The 16,891-nt window shown below is 36.7% G+C and overlaps 1 protein-coding gene across 2 annotated transcripts in view; it reads right to left on the minus strand.

Moving 5' to 3' along the window:
- RYR2 (ryanodine receptor 2) overlaps window positions 1-16,891 on the minus strand; it is a 775,249-nt gene that overhangs the window by 439,425 nt on the left and 318,933 nt on the right. For both annotated transcript variants that reach the window (XM_047762364.1, XM_047762363.1), the window contains 2 exons: window positions 14,590-14,604; window positions 850-924 (listed from right to left, as the gene is read on the minus strand). In XM_047762364.1, coding sequence (XP_047618320.1) covers window positions 850-924; window positions 14,590-14,604 — 90 coding nt within the window. The remainder of the gene's footprint in view (window positions 1-849; window positions 925-14,589; window positions 14,605-16,891) is intronic.

Consider the following 16,891-nt stretch of genomic DNA (forward strand, 5'->3'; position numbering starts at 1 on the left):
CAACTCTCCCTGACTTCTTTCCCCGACTCTTAACCTGTCCTCACTGTGCATTCTTGGATGTAAAGTTTAGGATAATTTTCCAGGCCAACTCCTCTATCTCCACCCCAACCTCAAAATCCTCTTCAGGTGTTGTAAGAATGAGGACATAAAGCTGAATGTGGAATAAGCCCAAGGTACATTAACCTCCACACACACATGCAGGACAGGAGCTCTGCAGGGTAGAGCTACTTGTGTGGTATAGAGGCCAGTATACCTTGCGCTCAGTCCACATTCAGCTTTGTGTTCTCATTCTTACAACACTTAAAGGAGCTTACATACTGGGGAATCCTTCTTAAAAGAAATGATCCATTATATTAAATTTCCACATACTGGACTACCGTGTAGTCACTAAAATTAATTTGAAAACATTTGAATACCCTGGATAATACTTATGTTTACTGTGTGACAATATGCCAAAAATCTTCTATAAATTTGGTTATGTAATAAGATCTCATTTATATTAAAAATTTTAAGAATGGAAAAGATTAAAAAACTTTTAAAGTCCCCATCAGTTTTCTCATTGGTGTATGAAGATCTTTTTCTTCTGTAATTTCAAGCCTGACAGAATGAGCTGTTTTGTATTGCTTTTATAATTTAATAATGTAAATTTAATAAAGCTTTTAAAAGAATGAAATGTTTATATATGTTCACTTATTTTATACAAATCAGAAAACCAAACAGGGTACACAGATATTAAAAAGCACATAGAGCAAAGCTCATTCAAGCCATCGATGAAATTATTTCCTGACCATGCATGCATAAATGAGTCAGGATGACCAGAGGGGAGATGAAATCAAAACGTGTACTCACCATGCCACTGTAGGAATGGCGCAGCAATATGGCATGTCCATAGAGGAGAGTTCGGTGGCCACCACCTTGGGCAGTCTGCATAGGGCAGCAAAGGGTCAACAAGGGGGGAAAAAGAAAAAGTTTAACTAAATCAGTAACGTGCTCTCTTGTTCTCATGGAAAAATTTAATAGGAAAAAATAAAGCGAATGCTACAGCAGATGAGCAAATTGCTATGGAAAGAATGCTTCTACTAGGGTAAAGCCACCAAGAAAACCTTCCCCTGTGGGCTACTTCTTGAAGGATAAACTCCATTGCAATAAATACTTACCCTAATTTGTAATTATTTATTCCCATTTAATTTTTACCACTTTTATTTATTTTTTTTCAGTTTTTGCCATCCTGCAGCATATGGAGTTCCCAGCCAGGGATCAGAGAGCCACAGCTATGAGCCATGCCACAGCTGTGGCAACGCTAATTAATAATAACCCACTGCAGGAGCCAGGGGTAAAACCTGCAACCCACACTGCTGCAGCTGGCTTGGATATTATTATTATTATTATTATTATTATTATTATTATTATTATTATTTTGGTCATTTTTGGCTGCCCTGCGGCATATGGAGTTCCTGGCCAGGGATCAGGTCGGAGCAGTTGTAACCTAAGCCACAGCTTCAGCAATGCTGGATCCTTAACCCACTGTGCCTGGCTGGGAATCAAACCGCGTCCCAGTGGCTCCCAAGACACTGCCCATCCCATTGCGCCATAGTGGGAGCTCCAGATTCTTAACCCGCTGTGCCACAGTGGAAACTCCCTCAGTTATTTATTGTTTGTATTTTCCATTACAGTGTAGTTTGCATCAAGCGGGGACTACAGTACTTTGGGCACAATGGTATGTCAGGTACCTAGAAAAATGCCTGGCACAGAATAAGGACTAAAGAATCATTTCTTCAATGAAGCACAAAATTTATCAAATCATCCTCAGGCTTAAAAATCTTCTTAAAACACAAAATTCATCAAAGCATCTTTAGGCTTAAAAGCCTTTCATATCTTCCAATTGTTTATAGGAAACGAGTCTAAATTCCTTTCTATGAGATAAGGAATTGTGTCTCAGCATCTAGCATGCTTATGAATCCTGTGGAGAGCTTGTTAAAACACAGAAGACTTCTTGGTCTATCCCTGAGAATCTGATCCAGTAGGTCTGGGCTGAATACAGAGATATTTCATAACAAAACTTTTCCAGATGTGTCAGGTGTTCTTATTCCGGGGACAACACTGAGTAGTATGAGCACAGAGGACATTTAGATTCAGCCCTTTCTAGCCTCACTCCCCAAACTCTTTAAGCTCCAAACATACACATTCTCCCAGCCCTAAGCTTTCTTGCTGCTGTGTCTTAGGACATAATATCCCTTCCCTATGCAGGCTTTTCTGCTTTGTAGATTATGTTTTAAAACTCAGGTTAAAGGCTCCCTCTTCTATGAAGTCACAACCTCAGATAACTTTTAAGAAACCAGAAAGGGAGCCTGATCCAGGCAGAGTGTGGAGTGTGTGTGAGAGAGGGAGTAAGGGTGTCATGGTAAACACCTGCACTGTGTTAAAGAGGAAGGGACGACAAGATTGTAGTGCTGGGTCTCAGAGAAACTAAACAGGATGAGCTCAGAGTAACATCATGAGAATTATAGAACATTACCAAGGTACCAAGGAGTTGGCACTTTTTTCTATAAGAAAAAGAGATCTTTAAGGAGGAGTGTGGTGGGAGTTCCCATCGTGGCTCAGTGGCTATCAAGTCCAACTAGGAACCATGAGGTTGCCGGTTCGATCCCTGGCTCACTCAGTGGGTTAACGATGTGGTATTGCCATGAGCTGTGGTGTAGGTCACAGACGCAGCTCAGATCCCACGTTGCTGTGGCTCTGGCATAGGCCAGCGGCTACAGCTCTGATTAGACCCCTAGCCTGGGAACCTTCACATGCCGCAGGAGCAGCCCTAGACAAGACATGCACACACAAAAGGAGGAGTGTGGTTAATACTGAATTATATATACTTTAACAAGTCCAGAAGAAAGTACTTTAATACTCAAACATACATTTTTTATGTAAAATATATCCCTTTCTTATTGCTTCATATAATTTCTTAAAAAAACTTTATTTACATGTTATGCTTAAAGACTTCAAAACCATTTCAAAATAGATATTAAAAGGTATTAAAATTATGAGAAAAATTGTCTTTAAAAAAAGGAAAAATTGCATTTTCACCTAATGAGTGAAAGGGGGAAAAATCTACTTTGCAAAATTAATATTCCCCCTAAGAATGAGGCCATTTAGATAGTATTTTTATTTCCCATAACATATGGATTTATTGTGGCCAAGAATTTATTTATCCTATCTGATTTACATAACTTTGACGGGAGCTTACCTTTTCAGACCAGATATAACCTCCAAAGCCATAAGGTCCAGATGAACTTTAAGACACTGGACAGTCATCCAATCAAAATAAGACTTTTTAAAATGAAGAATAAGGCTTTAGATGTAATCAGAAAAGTTTTAAGTGCGCCTTTTCTTGTAAAGCTTTGCCTATGCATTTCATATGTCCATATGCGCATATGTACATAAATGTTCATACTGGTTAAGGAGATATTTTAGTGTCTGGATTTTCTTTCAGAGATTATAAATTTAGATTTTACACAATTACACAACTATGAATTTTACACTACAGATTTCCTCGCTACTCAAATGCTAATGTATGCCACAAATTTAGTTTTAATAGAATTCTTGTAAAAGTATGCAAGTAATACACACTAAATTAATTTTGTTGTTTAAGAGAGCAGTATTAACACAAATGAAGATGCAATTTCTGTCACCATGGTCTGAAATCCTTTTCCTCTAACTTGTCATTTTGTTTGGTTTTTAATTGAAGTATAGTTGATTTACAGTGTTGTGTTAATTTCTGCTCTGTAGCGAAGTGATTCAGTTATACATTATGTTCTTTTTTGTATTTTTTCCATTATGGTTTCTAACAAGGTAGTGAATATAGTTTCCTTTGCTATAGTAGAACCTTGTTGTTTATCAATTCTTTATATAACAATTTGTATCTGCTGATCCCAAACTTCCATTCCATCCTTTCCCCATCTTGCTCCCTCTTGGCAAGCACAAGTCTGTTCTCCATGTCTATGACTCTGTTTCCCTTTTGTGTTTTCAATTATTTGTGTCATATTTTAGATTCCACATATAAGTGATATCATATGACATCTGACTTTCCCTTTTTGACTTACTTCACTAATAATAATCTCTAGGTCCATTCATGGTGCTGAAAATGGCATTACTTCATGCTTTGTTATGGCTAACTTGTCATTTAAAATAACACTATTATGACTGGCTCTGACTCAGGAAAAAGAAAATGTATAATATCCATTCTTGGGCAGGTTGGGTAACTTCCTCACATCCAAAGAGGTACCTTGATTCTTTGTGCTTTTTTATTTGGTCAATCATATCAATTTTCTTATTAAATTTGGCATGGTCCTTGCTTTAATTTAAGTAAACAAATATTTATGGACATCCTCTGATAGAAGGGACTGCCAGTAGTTTATGAGGATGGTTATACCAAATATGGTCACTTCTAGGGTTATTCCTCTAAGACTCTACAACACTATGCCCTAAGATGGTTTATGGGACTCCCCCAGAGCAACTGCAATGAGAAAAGGTTCATCACTGCTGGGAAATATATTGCAAGCCATAATAATTCAGTACTATGGAAACAAGGGGCCTATTTACCCTCCAGTCACCCAAGCCTGAACCTGTAAGCTCACAGAGCTACAACTACAGTTAGCTCTGGGAGTCCAGCTGGGACAAACGAGGTAAAAATCAATCAAGCTAAAGGAGAAAAAAACTCAAGGCTAGCATGCCTCTCAAGGTCACATTTTGGAAAAAATATCTTGGTGTTTTCTGAAGTTAACAGGCTAATCGTTCTTTAGAATCTAAAACACAGGCAAAGTAAGTGGTGCTTTCAATTGCACCACTTAAGAAAAGAGTTAGGAAATTAAATTATGTAATGCATAAACCTTGTGTTCACATCAATGCCATCTATACTTTAATCCCGCTAATTCCCCAGTAAGTACTACACAAAAGAAACACTTTTCCCTATTCTATAGAAAGATATTTATTGAGTATCTACTGCCAGAGAGGTAGCGTATTTGATCTTCAAGGGTATTGGGCATAATAATCTCAGTTTGTTGTCTTGTGCCTTCAAAATAAGAAGATTCTCTAATTATTCATTCATTCAACAATTATATGCTGAACCCCAAGGGATTTTCTTCAAAAGATTTGCACACTAACAGCAAAGAAAACAGAAATTTAAGAACTAATTTTTTGCGTATTTCTTAAGATCTCCATCTACATGATCTATCAGGTCTTTTCAGTAAAAGTATGACCTAGAACCTACATGTCCTTGACGTACGTTTCTGCAGATAACTTGAGCCCTACCTGGTTCTGAAAATGCAACTGTCTGCCCACCACATCCAGGGTTCTCCCATGATTGGTTGAGTGTGTGCTGTGGTTCATGAGCTGGCACTAGCTCTTTATGGCCCCTCCTGCAGATCCTGAGGTCACTTCTGCTAGACTACTGTGGTCACCTATAGACAAGGGGCATCTATACTAAGGGGCTGTTGCTCTCTCAGGGGAAAACAAAACAAAATAAAAATCAGTAACAACTATCATTGCCAAATTCTTCCCTCTAAATATTTCTGGGGTTGGGAAATCAAGAGGCATTTAATTAAAGGTAAGACTGGACTTTTGGAAAATATCAAAAAGATTTTTTTCAGTTCTGTGCATAGATTTGGTCCCATTATCCCTGAGGTGATGGACAAGGTTAATATTAAACAATAGTATAAAAATGTAGAACTGGTAAACTACAAGTGAATAAGAAATCCAGAGTAAATTCAAATAAAATCTAAGCAGCAATGCTTTATATATTCTAAAGAAACCACACTTCAAGGTGTCCACAGATTATTTTAATATCAAGTTAGGCATTAAATGTCAGACATTCCAATGCCTTAAGCGTTCCAGCATCTTGGTGAAAACATGTAATTAAGGGACCGATATTTTAAGCAGAAATTCTGATGTAAATATTGCTACATTAACACTTAATTAGAATTATATGAAGTCATAAGGCATAGTTTATTCATCCGTTATCCTTTTCTATCAGCAAGGGGAAAAACTGGACCACAGTAGCTACATTTAAGGTATCACTGTCATAAGCTTAAAAATGTAGCAGCAGAAAAGCATAATAAACAAAGCCAGAACAGTAATGACTAAGATCAACTAAAGAAGTTTATACACACATAAAAATTACTAGTTCTGTGTTTTTGTTGTTTGAGTTTTTTTTTTTTTTGCACCTCTCTGTTTTTAACATATGTGAGTACTATATATTAGCTGACAATTCTTTAGTGTCATTGCTGTTTGACACCATTTAATCTATTAACTATGTAACCTCTAAATATTTAAAGGTGTTTTATTTTACTAGTCATTGTTTCTGTGTAAAAATGCTATGCTATGCTAATCAATATAGGACATTTCTCATAATTCCAGGTCCTTAATATTCAAGAGATTTAAAAAAAATCAGACTCTACAGGAGAACTTTTCTCTATTCCTTGACCATTGTAAGTACCATGTCAGAAGAAAGACAGTGAAACCTTAAAAAGTTTCCTGCTTAGGTCATACTAAGCTGTAACACCAAAGCTTAAAACAATAGGCAACAACGAAAAGAAATTTGCCTTAGAGATCTTCTTTCTTTTGCCCAGATATTCGAACAGAGAACCTTTTAAGTTTACCTTCAAGTACTCATAGTAATACCTGGGTAATGAGCTGTTTCAAGGAAAAAAAATTTTTAAATCTCCATGCATAAGCCTTCACATCATCAGCGAGTAATTTACAAATGTAAATGTGAATAGCAATAGATGGACCAGGGCAACATAGAATTTATGGGCCTGGCAGCTGGTCTACCTGAGGGCCCCTGGCAGCATGAGCTACTGAAATAACCCTTCCATCTTAAGTAACAAAACATATAACAAACAAACAATCCAAACATTTATATGGAACCACAAAAGACCCAGAATCACCAAAGCAATCCTGACAAACAAAAACCAAGCAGGAGGCATCACTCTCCCAGACTTCAAGAAATACTACAAAGCCACAGTCATCAAAACAGTGTGGGACTGGTATCAAAACAGACAGACAGACCAATGGAACAGAATAGAGAATCCGGAAATAAACCCAGACACCTATGGTCAATTCATCTTTGACAAGGGAGGCAAGAACATCAAATGGGAAAAAGAAAGTCTATTCAGCAAGCATTGCTGGGAAACCCGGACAGCTGCATGCAAAGCAATGAAACTAGAACACACCCTCACACCATGCGCAAAAATAAACTCCAAATGGCTGAGAGACTTAAATATACGACAGGACACCATCAAACTCCTAGAAGAAAACATAGGCAAAACACTCTCGGACATCAACATCACGAATATTTTCTCAGGTCAGTCTCCCAAAGCAATAGAAATTAGAGCAAACATAAACCCATGGGACCTCATCAAACTGAAAAGCTTTTGCACAGCAAAGGAAACCCAAAAGAAAACAAAAAGACAACTTACAGAATGGGAGAAAATAGGTTCAAATGATGCAACCAACAAGGGCTTAATCTCTAGAATATATAAACAACTGATACAACCCAACAGCAAAAAAACCAATCAATCAATGGAAACATGGGCAAAAGACCTGAATAAACATTTCTCCAAAGAAGATATACAGATGGCCAACAAACACATGAAAAAATGCTCAACATAGCTGATTATAAGAGAAATGCAAATCAAAACTACCATGAGATATCACCTCACACCAGTCAGAATGGCCATCATTAAGAAATCCACAAATAACAAGTGCTGGAGGGGCTGTGGAGAAAAGGGAACCCTCCTGCACTGTTGGTGGGAATGTAAACTGGTACAGCCACTATGGAGAACAGTTTGGAGATACCTTCGAAATCCATACATAGAACTTCCATATGACCCCGCAATCCCACTCTTGGGCATCTATCTGGACAAAACTCTACTTAAAAGAGACACGTGCACCTGCATGTTCATTGCAGCACTATTCACAATAGCCAAGACATAGAAACAACCCAAATATCCATCGACAGATGATTGGATTCGGAAGAGGTGGTATACATACACAATGGAATACTACTCAGCCATAAAAAAGAATGACATCATGCCATTTGCAGCAACATGGATGGAACTAGAGAATCTCATACTGAGTGAAATGAGCCAGAAAGACAAAGACAAATACCATATGATATCACTTATAACTGGAATCTAATATCCAGCACAAATGAACATCTCCTCAGAAAAGAAAATCATGGACTTGGAGAAGAGACTTGTGGCTGCCTGATGGGAGGGGGAGGGGGAGGGAGTGGGAGGGATCGGGAGCTTGGGCTTATCAGACACAACTTAGAATAGATTGACAAGGAGATCCTGCTGAATAGCATTGAGAACTTTGTCTAGATACTCATGTTGCAACAGAAGAAAGGGTGGGGGAAAAAATGTAATTGTAATGTATACATGTAAGGATAACCTGACCCCCTTGCTGTACAGTGGGAAAATAAAAAAAAATTATAAAAATAAAAAACAAACAAAAAAACATATAACAGGGTCACAGGATGATTCTAACAATTTGAGAAATCAGGCCTCAGTACAAAATAGATGTGTCTGACAAAGTCAGATGACAATTTGTCAAGACAGCCACTTGGCAAGGGATGGCCAATATGTGATGGTGTCTTAAACAAACATCTCCTGAGGACAGACCATGCCAATAACAGTACTAATAAGTCACTGTTCAGTGCCAACCAGCAGTAATGGGCTCCTATGACAAGGAAGCATCTAAATGGTTCTAGGTGCTTAAATAATGTGTTCAGGTCTGAAACACAAAACTACTATTCAAAAGAGAAAGCTGAGTAAAATTTAGCTTCTTCTTTATTGTAAGTGGATTAAATGACTATAGTTTCATGGATATGCCCTCACTTAGTCAAATTCTAACCTTTCTAAATGATCCAATGCAGGTATGAAAATAAGTCTTTGGATCTGGCCTTGCAGTTAAAAGAAATCAGAGGCTAGTTAAATTATTTTAGATATACCATCTGGTTTAAAACTGGACATCATTTTTTCTATTTTCATTGATTTTTATATGACTCTTCTCTCATGAAAGAGCTTGAGGGAAAACAAATCATCTATCAAATGTGAGAGAAAAAACAGCAAAATAGGACTCAAGCTTACCTCCTTTCATAAAAACACCAAAATCAGAACCAACTGCAGAACAACCAACAACGAAATAGATGGGAAACTACCAAAAAAGATATCCTACACCCAAAGACAAATAAGCCACAGCAAGACAGCAGGAAGGGCATTTTCATAATATAAGCAAAACCCATAAATGTCAGGTGGGCGACCCACAATTGGAAAATAAATATATAGCAGAGGCTCTCCCACAGGAGTGAAAGATCCAAACTCTATATCAGGTACTCTAGCCTGGGTGTCTGGCATTGGAAAGAGGCACTCCTAGCGCATTTGGCATTGAAGGCCCAATAGGGCTTGAGTGCAGGAGCTCCACAGGACTAGGGGAAACAGAGATTCCACTCTTAAAGGGTGCATACAAGGTTTGACATGCACTGGGTCCAAGGGAAAAGCAGGGATTTCATAAGAATCTGGGTCATATCTACCTGAGAGTCTCAGAGGGCCTCCTGGGGAGGTAGGGATCAGGTGCAGCTCACTGTTGGGGGCATGACATTGAAGGCAGAGGCCCCAGGGGATAAGTATTAGCATGTGCTTCCCTGGAAGCTTTTGGAAAAACCCTGCCACACTCAACACCCTACCAGAACAAGTGCTGAAAAGTCCCAGGCCAAACAATCAACAAAGTGAGAGCACAGATCCACCCATCAACAGATAGGCTGCATAAAGTCTTCTTGGGCTGTCTCTAATCCCATCTCTCAACAAAGACATGCCTAACAAAGGGACATTGGTGGGCAGACATCAGTCCCTCCCATCAGGAACTGAGCATAAGTCCCCTGACCAACTTCACCCATGAAGGGGCAGAAACTAGAAGCAAGAAAGGCTATAACCCTGCAACCCTCAGAAAGGAGACAACCAACACAATAAGCTAGATGAAACGAAATGGCAGAGAGATGCACTCTAAAAGAAGGAACAAAATACCAAAGCTCAGAGGACCACTAAGTGAAGTGCAGATAGGCAACTTACATGAAAAAGACTTTAGAGTAACAACACTAAGGAGCATCCAAGATCTTGAGAAAAAAAAAAATGGAGGCAACATAGAGAAATTACAGGAAATGTTTAACAAAGAAATAGAAGATTTAAAGAAGAGAGATGAACAATACAATAATTGAAATAAAAAATACACTAGAAGGAATCAATAGCAGAATCCATGAGACAGAAGAATGAATAAGGGAGGTAAAAGACAGACTTCTATTCCAGAAAAGAATAAAGAAAAAACTATTAAAATAAATTAGGACTGTCTAAGAGACCTCTGGGATAACACTAAATACACCAACATTCACATTATAGGGGTGCTAGAAGAAGAGAGAAAGGGTTGGGAAAATATTTGTAGAGATAATAGCCAAAAACTTCCCTAACATGGGAAATAAAACACTAATTCAAGCCTAGGAAGTACAGGGAGTCCCATATAGGATAAACCCAAAGAGGAACACCCCCAGACACACACACACACACACATATTTTTTTTTTCTTTTTTGGGCCATGCCCACAGCATATAGAGGTTCCAAGGCTAGTGGTCAAATTGGAGCTGCTGCCTACACCACAGCCACAGTAGCACTGGATCTAAGTCATGTCTGCAACCTACACCACAGCTCATGGCACTACCAGATCCTTATGTCACTGAGCGAGGCCAGGGATTGAACCCACATCCTCATGGATAATGGTTGGGTTTGTAAACTGCTGAGCCACGATGGGAACTCCCCCAAGACACATATCAATGAAACTGACCAAAATTAAAGACAAAGAAAAAATATTAAAAGCTACTAGGGAAAAGAAACAACATACAAAGGAACCCCCATTAGGTTATAAGCTGATTTTTCAGCAGAAACTCTGCAGACCAGAAGGGAGTGGCAGGATATGTTTAAAGTTATGAAAGGGAAAAAGCCACAACCAAGAATAGCTTTACAACAAATACTAGAGAAACTTCTGTAAGCAGAAAAAAAGGGGGGGCACAATGAGAAACAAGAACATTACAAATGAGAAGGCTCACTGGTAAAGGCAAACATATTGTAAAGGTATGAAATTATTCATACACAAACATGATATCAAATCAGCAATCATGAGGACAGTATGATTACAAGTCACTGGAAGTGCATTTAAAATTAAGAGTCCAGCAACTTAAAGAAATCTTTAAAGCAAAATAGACTGCTATATCAAAACTGCATTGTAACTGCATGCCAAAAATCTACAATAGATATATACACAAATAAGAAAAAGCAACTCAAACACAATACTAAAGATAGTCATCAAATCACAAGAGAAGACAACAATAGAGGAAGGAAAGAAAAAAGACAACAAAAACAATTGCAAAAGAAATAACAGTGGCAATAAGAACATAGGTCTCAATAATTACCTTAAATGTAAATGGCGTAAATGCTCTAACCAAAAGATAGACTGCACCCAATATAGGTGCATCTCAATATGTAAGGCAACTACTAATATCCATAAAAGTAGAAATTGACAACAACACAATAATAGGAGGGGAATTTAGCACCCCACTTTCAGCAATGGACACATCATCCAGACAGAAAGTCAGTCAGGAAACAGTCCTTAAACGACTCATTAGACCATATGGACTTAATTTATATTTAAAGAACATTTATTCCAAAAGAGCAGAATATATATTCTTCTCAAACGCACAAAGACCTTTCTCCAGGATATATCACATCTTGGGCCATAAATAAAGCCTTGGTAAATTTAAAAAAATTGAAAAATCAAGCGTCTTTTCTGACTACAACACTAGAAGATTAGAAATCAACCACATGAGAAAAATAAAACAATAGCAAAAAACATAAACATGTGGTGACTAGACAATATGCTACTAAACAGCCAATGGATCAAAAGAAGAAATTGAAAAAAGTCTTAGAGACCAATGAAAATGAAAACACAATGAATCAAAACTTATGGGATGCAGCAAAAGCAGTTCTAAAAGGCAAGCTTATAGCAATACAATCTATAAATATAGGTATACAAACCACATTGAGGTATCACCTTACACTGGGCAGAATGTCCATCATCAAAAAGACTACAAACAATAAATGCTGAAAAATGTGTGGAGAAAAGGGCACCCTCCTACACTGTTGATGGGAATGTACTTTGGTACAATCATATAAAACAGTATGAAGGCTTCTCATAAAATGAAAAACAGAATTACCATATGATCCAGCAATCTTACTCCTGGGGATATATCTGGATAAAACCATAATTCAAAAAGATCCATGCACCCCAATGTTCACTGCACCACTATTTACAACAGGCAAGACAAGGAAGCAACCCAAATAGCCTCTGAAAGATGAATGAATTAAGAAGATGTGGCACATACATACAATGGAACATTATTCATCCATAAAAATGAATGAAATAACAACATTTGCAGCAACATGAATGGACCAAGAGATTATCATGCCAAGAGAAGTTAAGTCAGACAAATACAAACATATGATATGGCTCATATGTAGAATATTTTAAAAAAAGATAAAAATGAACTTATTTACAGAATAGAAACAGACACATCAACTTTGAAAAAAAACTTATGGTTACCAAGGGGGAAAGGTTGAGGCAGAGGATGGACTGGAGGTTTGGGATTGGCAGGTATACACTATTGTACATGGAAGGGACTGTCAATGGGTACCTGCTGTATAGCACAGAGAACTCTCTACCCAATATGCTGTGATAACCTATATGAGAAAAAAAAATCTGAAAAAGAATGGATATGTGTATATGTACAAATGAATCACTTTGTTGTATAGCATAGATCATCATAAAATTGTAAATCAACTATACTTCAATAAAACTTTAAAAATGGAAAAAAATAAAAAGAAAAAAAGAAAGGGCTTAAGATACATGTTTCAGGCAACTAGCCCATTCATCATTCTCCAAGGGAATGGAGACATGGACTTGCCAGGGGATTTGGATGGGGTGAGAGGATAAAATATGTACAGTAAACACAGATTTGCCAATCAAAATTTCTAATTAAAAAAAATCAAACCCAACTGTGTGAGTTATTGATTCATATTTGCAAAGAGAAAACATATTCATGTTTTGCTGCTGTTGATAACATTTCTCCAACTCAAACCCTTATTTCATGGTATAGCTAATTAAGCAGTTCATGTTCGCTCAGCCCAAGGTAATAACAGTGTTTTCTACTAAATAAGAATAACTGGAATTATTTAAAGTATTGTGTCCTTTTATATATGACTTCAAATAAGTACTTTGCTCTGTCCTCCTATTCAAACTGTCAAATTCCTAAAGCTAATGAATAAATTCATTTGTCAGTAAAATGGCCCTGATTCAATTTTGTCAAATATGAACATAATTCAATAAACTGACATGAATACTTTGCTGCCTTTTCTTCTGAGCAACACTTTAAATCTACATGTAGAATTCTGATTTAACACCTTTCAGAACTTGTATCTTTTGAAATGATCTTCTTTGGAAACTATTAATATATTAGAGGCTTTTATTAACCAAATACAATAAATTTCTCTATACATTGTTTCTCAGCTTTTTGGATAAAATGTAAATTTCATGACTGTTATGTGAGACATGTGGCAGGTATATAAACACAAAAAAACATTTCGCTTTATGTCTCAAAGAATGACATTGTATTTTTCCTCTCCTTCTACATATGTCATTCAATATCATGACTGTATTTTTACTCTTTACTTTTTGTTTGTTTCCTTTTAAAATCTTTTCATTTTTTCTTTTTCTTTTTAAACTTTTTAGGGCCGCTCCCACAGAATATGGAAGTTCCCAGGATAGCAGTCGAATCAGAGCTACAGCTGCTAGCTTATGCCAAAGCTACAGCAATGCCATATCCAAGCCGCATCTGAAACCTACACCATAGCTCAGGGCAATGCCGGATCCTTAACCCACTGAGCGAGACCAGGGATCAAACCCTCATCCTCATGGATACTAGTTGGGTTTGTTACTGCTGAGCCACCATGGAACTCCAAAACCTTTTCATTTTTCTAATTTGACTTAGGAATAAAAAGAGATAAGAATTATTTTCACTTCTTACGTAGTAAGTAATTCAATAGTAGGTAGCTTCTTGGTGCCTTGTCTAATTTCCCAGTGTATGAAATTCCTACTGCATTCATACAACAGAGCATAAACACAAACAGCCAATATCATCCCCAAAGTGAAAATTCTAAATCGAGAGCTACAGAAAAATATCTATTTCAATGGGAGAAATACCTAATGTGGGCTAAGTAAGACTTAATATGTCACAGTAAGACCCAAAGATGACAAACATCATTCGCTGACAAATCTAAACATGTGAGGTATTTACTTAAACTTAAAGGTTCAAAAGTTTGATTTGATTTTTAAAAACTTTAAAATGTGAAGAAAAGTACCATGAATTGAAAAATTAAACACGAGTAACCAAATTTAAAACACGCAAAGTACTGCATATATAAGAGATGATCCAATGCCTTACCTTCATCATGAATTTCTGTAGGGACATAAGGAAAAGAGAAAAAAATATTAAATACACATTATCTCAAAGACATTTTAAAATATTTATGAAGACTCCATTGTTCTAAATGGAGTGATATGAACAATAAACAAAAAAACATTCAGTGTTGTCACAACAAAACTTAGTATCAACTACATGCTAGAGAAAAGCTGTAGCAAGCAAAACTTTTTTTGAAAAATATTTTTACATTAGTTCTGTTTCTGTGAAAACATGCTGCTTGACTTTAATGCGTGATTCAATTAATAACATATCTAAGCACCCAGAAAAAAGGTAAAATCTAAAATTAAACTCTGAAAATGCTTTAAATTTTTTTCATTTTATCCATTGAATAAAAATGCAGTAATATAAACAGCAACCCAACTAATTTAAGTAAAAAAATAGCAGATTAGAAATAGGTAAGGTAGATCATCAATTAATATGCTGTGATGAGCTGCCCATATTTCATGCAAAATGACAAAAAAGCAATTCATTAGACATTACACATTGCGATATGTGAATTTCAAAGAAAAACCACAAAAACTTTTCTTTCTCTTCAAATGACCCATCCATTTCACATGGTTTACATTATAATAAATAGCTTTTTTTTTTGCCTTCTACAAAACATATATACATATATTCCTTCCTTTTTCTTTAGACTCATAAAGTTGCTTTGACTTCTTATTCCTGTGAGAGGTAAGGGCAAAGAAGGAAAAATGATATTGCATTTCCAAACTTAGGGCTAAATTTAGTTGTCAGGAACATGCAAATTCTACAGAGAAAAAATATACACATCCACATTAAAGAAAACAAGGGAAAGTTTTCTAGCATAGATGTTAAATTCCACACTTGGTTCCCTGAAACATACATACATAGTAATTTGTATATTACTAAATGGCAATTCTATTATGATTTATTATTTTAATTTTCAATTTGTAATTTTAAGGAATAACTGTAAAAAACAATTTCATTCTCAGCTTAGAAAATACTGTGTATAGTTATAATTTTGTACCTAATAATCCATGGTAAATGATATTGGGGAACTTATTTTCCATGTTGAAACTGACCAATCACATGACTAGTTGTGATTACCAGTGATGTAGATAACACTAACTGAGGAATTAAGATCTTTTTTTGGGGGGGGCGCTATTTGTCTCTTTGTCTTTTGAGGGCCACACCCGTGGCATATGGAGGTTCCCAGGCTAGGGGTGAAATAGGAGCTACAGCTGCTGGCCTACACCACAGCCACAGCAATATGAGATCCAAGCCACATCTGCGACCTACACCACAGCTCAGGGCAACGCTGGATTCTTAACCTACTGAGCAAGGCCAGGGATTGAACCCATGTCCTCATGGATGCTGGTCAGATTTGTTTCCACTGAGGCATGAAGGGAACTCCAAGAACAATCATTTTGAGCCTTGATTCAAAGAAAAACAAAATTTCAAAATTTTGCTGTAGAAAATGGTTTACTTCACGAGATTTTGTTTTGTTTTGTTTAAATTGATCTAGGTTTTGGAGATTTTTCTTTCAGAAATTTTCTTAGCCTGATTTTATCAGGTACCTAGCTTGAGCTGCTTTAGAATTGTAGTACATAGAACAAAAAGAGCGGTCAGTCTAGTTACTGAGGTCTGTCTGCCCTCCATAATTTTCGGTTGTGTGTGACCACAGGATAAGCAAGTCACAAAGGAGACTAATCTATTTATAGGACAAAATAGAATTATTATGTAAACGAGCAAAAGCTTAAATACCCATCTCTAGCATGAGGAAGAAGAGCAGATGTGACAGACAACACATTATTTTCAAAAGATAATCAAGAACATGAAAGATCATGTATGACATTGACACTAACTTTTGGTATCAATCTAATGGTCCATTTGGCTTATTCCATTATGAGATATTCAAAAGGGATCATTCAAGGGTGAGGAAACAAGCAAAATACAGTTTTTAAAAAGGGTAAATATATTATTTTCATCTCAATGCAAACACTGCTTATGTATGATAAGCAACAGAAAAAGAATAACAATAAAAATCCTTTAAAAGTTGTGGAAGTGGCTCTTTCATCCCTTTCCTGTTTGCCCATTTCTGTTCCCCTGTAACCTTGAAAGAACCTAATTATAGGAATGAGATCACCAGGCAATTTAACCTAGCTCCTGACTTAGGTTCTTCTAACCCACACCATGCCTTGTCTAACTTGTTCTTTTTCGAGGTATAAGATATAAGAATGAAGAATTAAGTAGTTAGGGAATGACTAGTTCTCTACCCCCAAAAGCCCCCTTAGCAATCCTC

This window comes from Phacochoerus africanus, chromosome 15, assembly GCF_016906955.1.
Source record: "Phacochoerus africanus isolate WHEZ1 chromosome 15, ROS_Pafr_v1, whole genome shotgun sequence".
In the NCBI taxonomy this organism is placed as follows: Eukaryota; Metazoa; Chordata; class Mammalia; order Artiodactyla; family Suidae; genus Phacochoerus; species Phacochoerus africanus.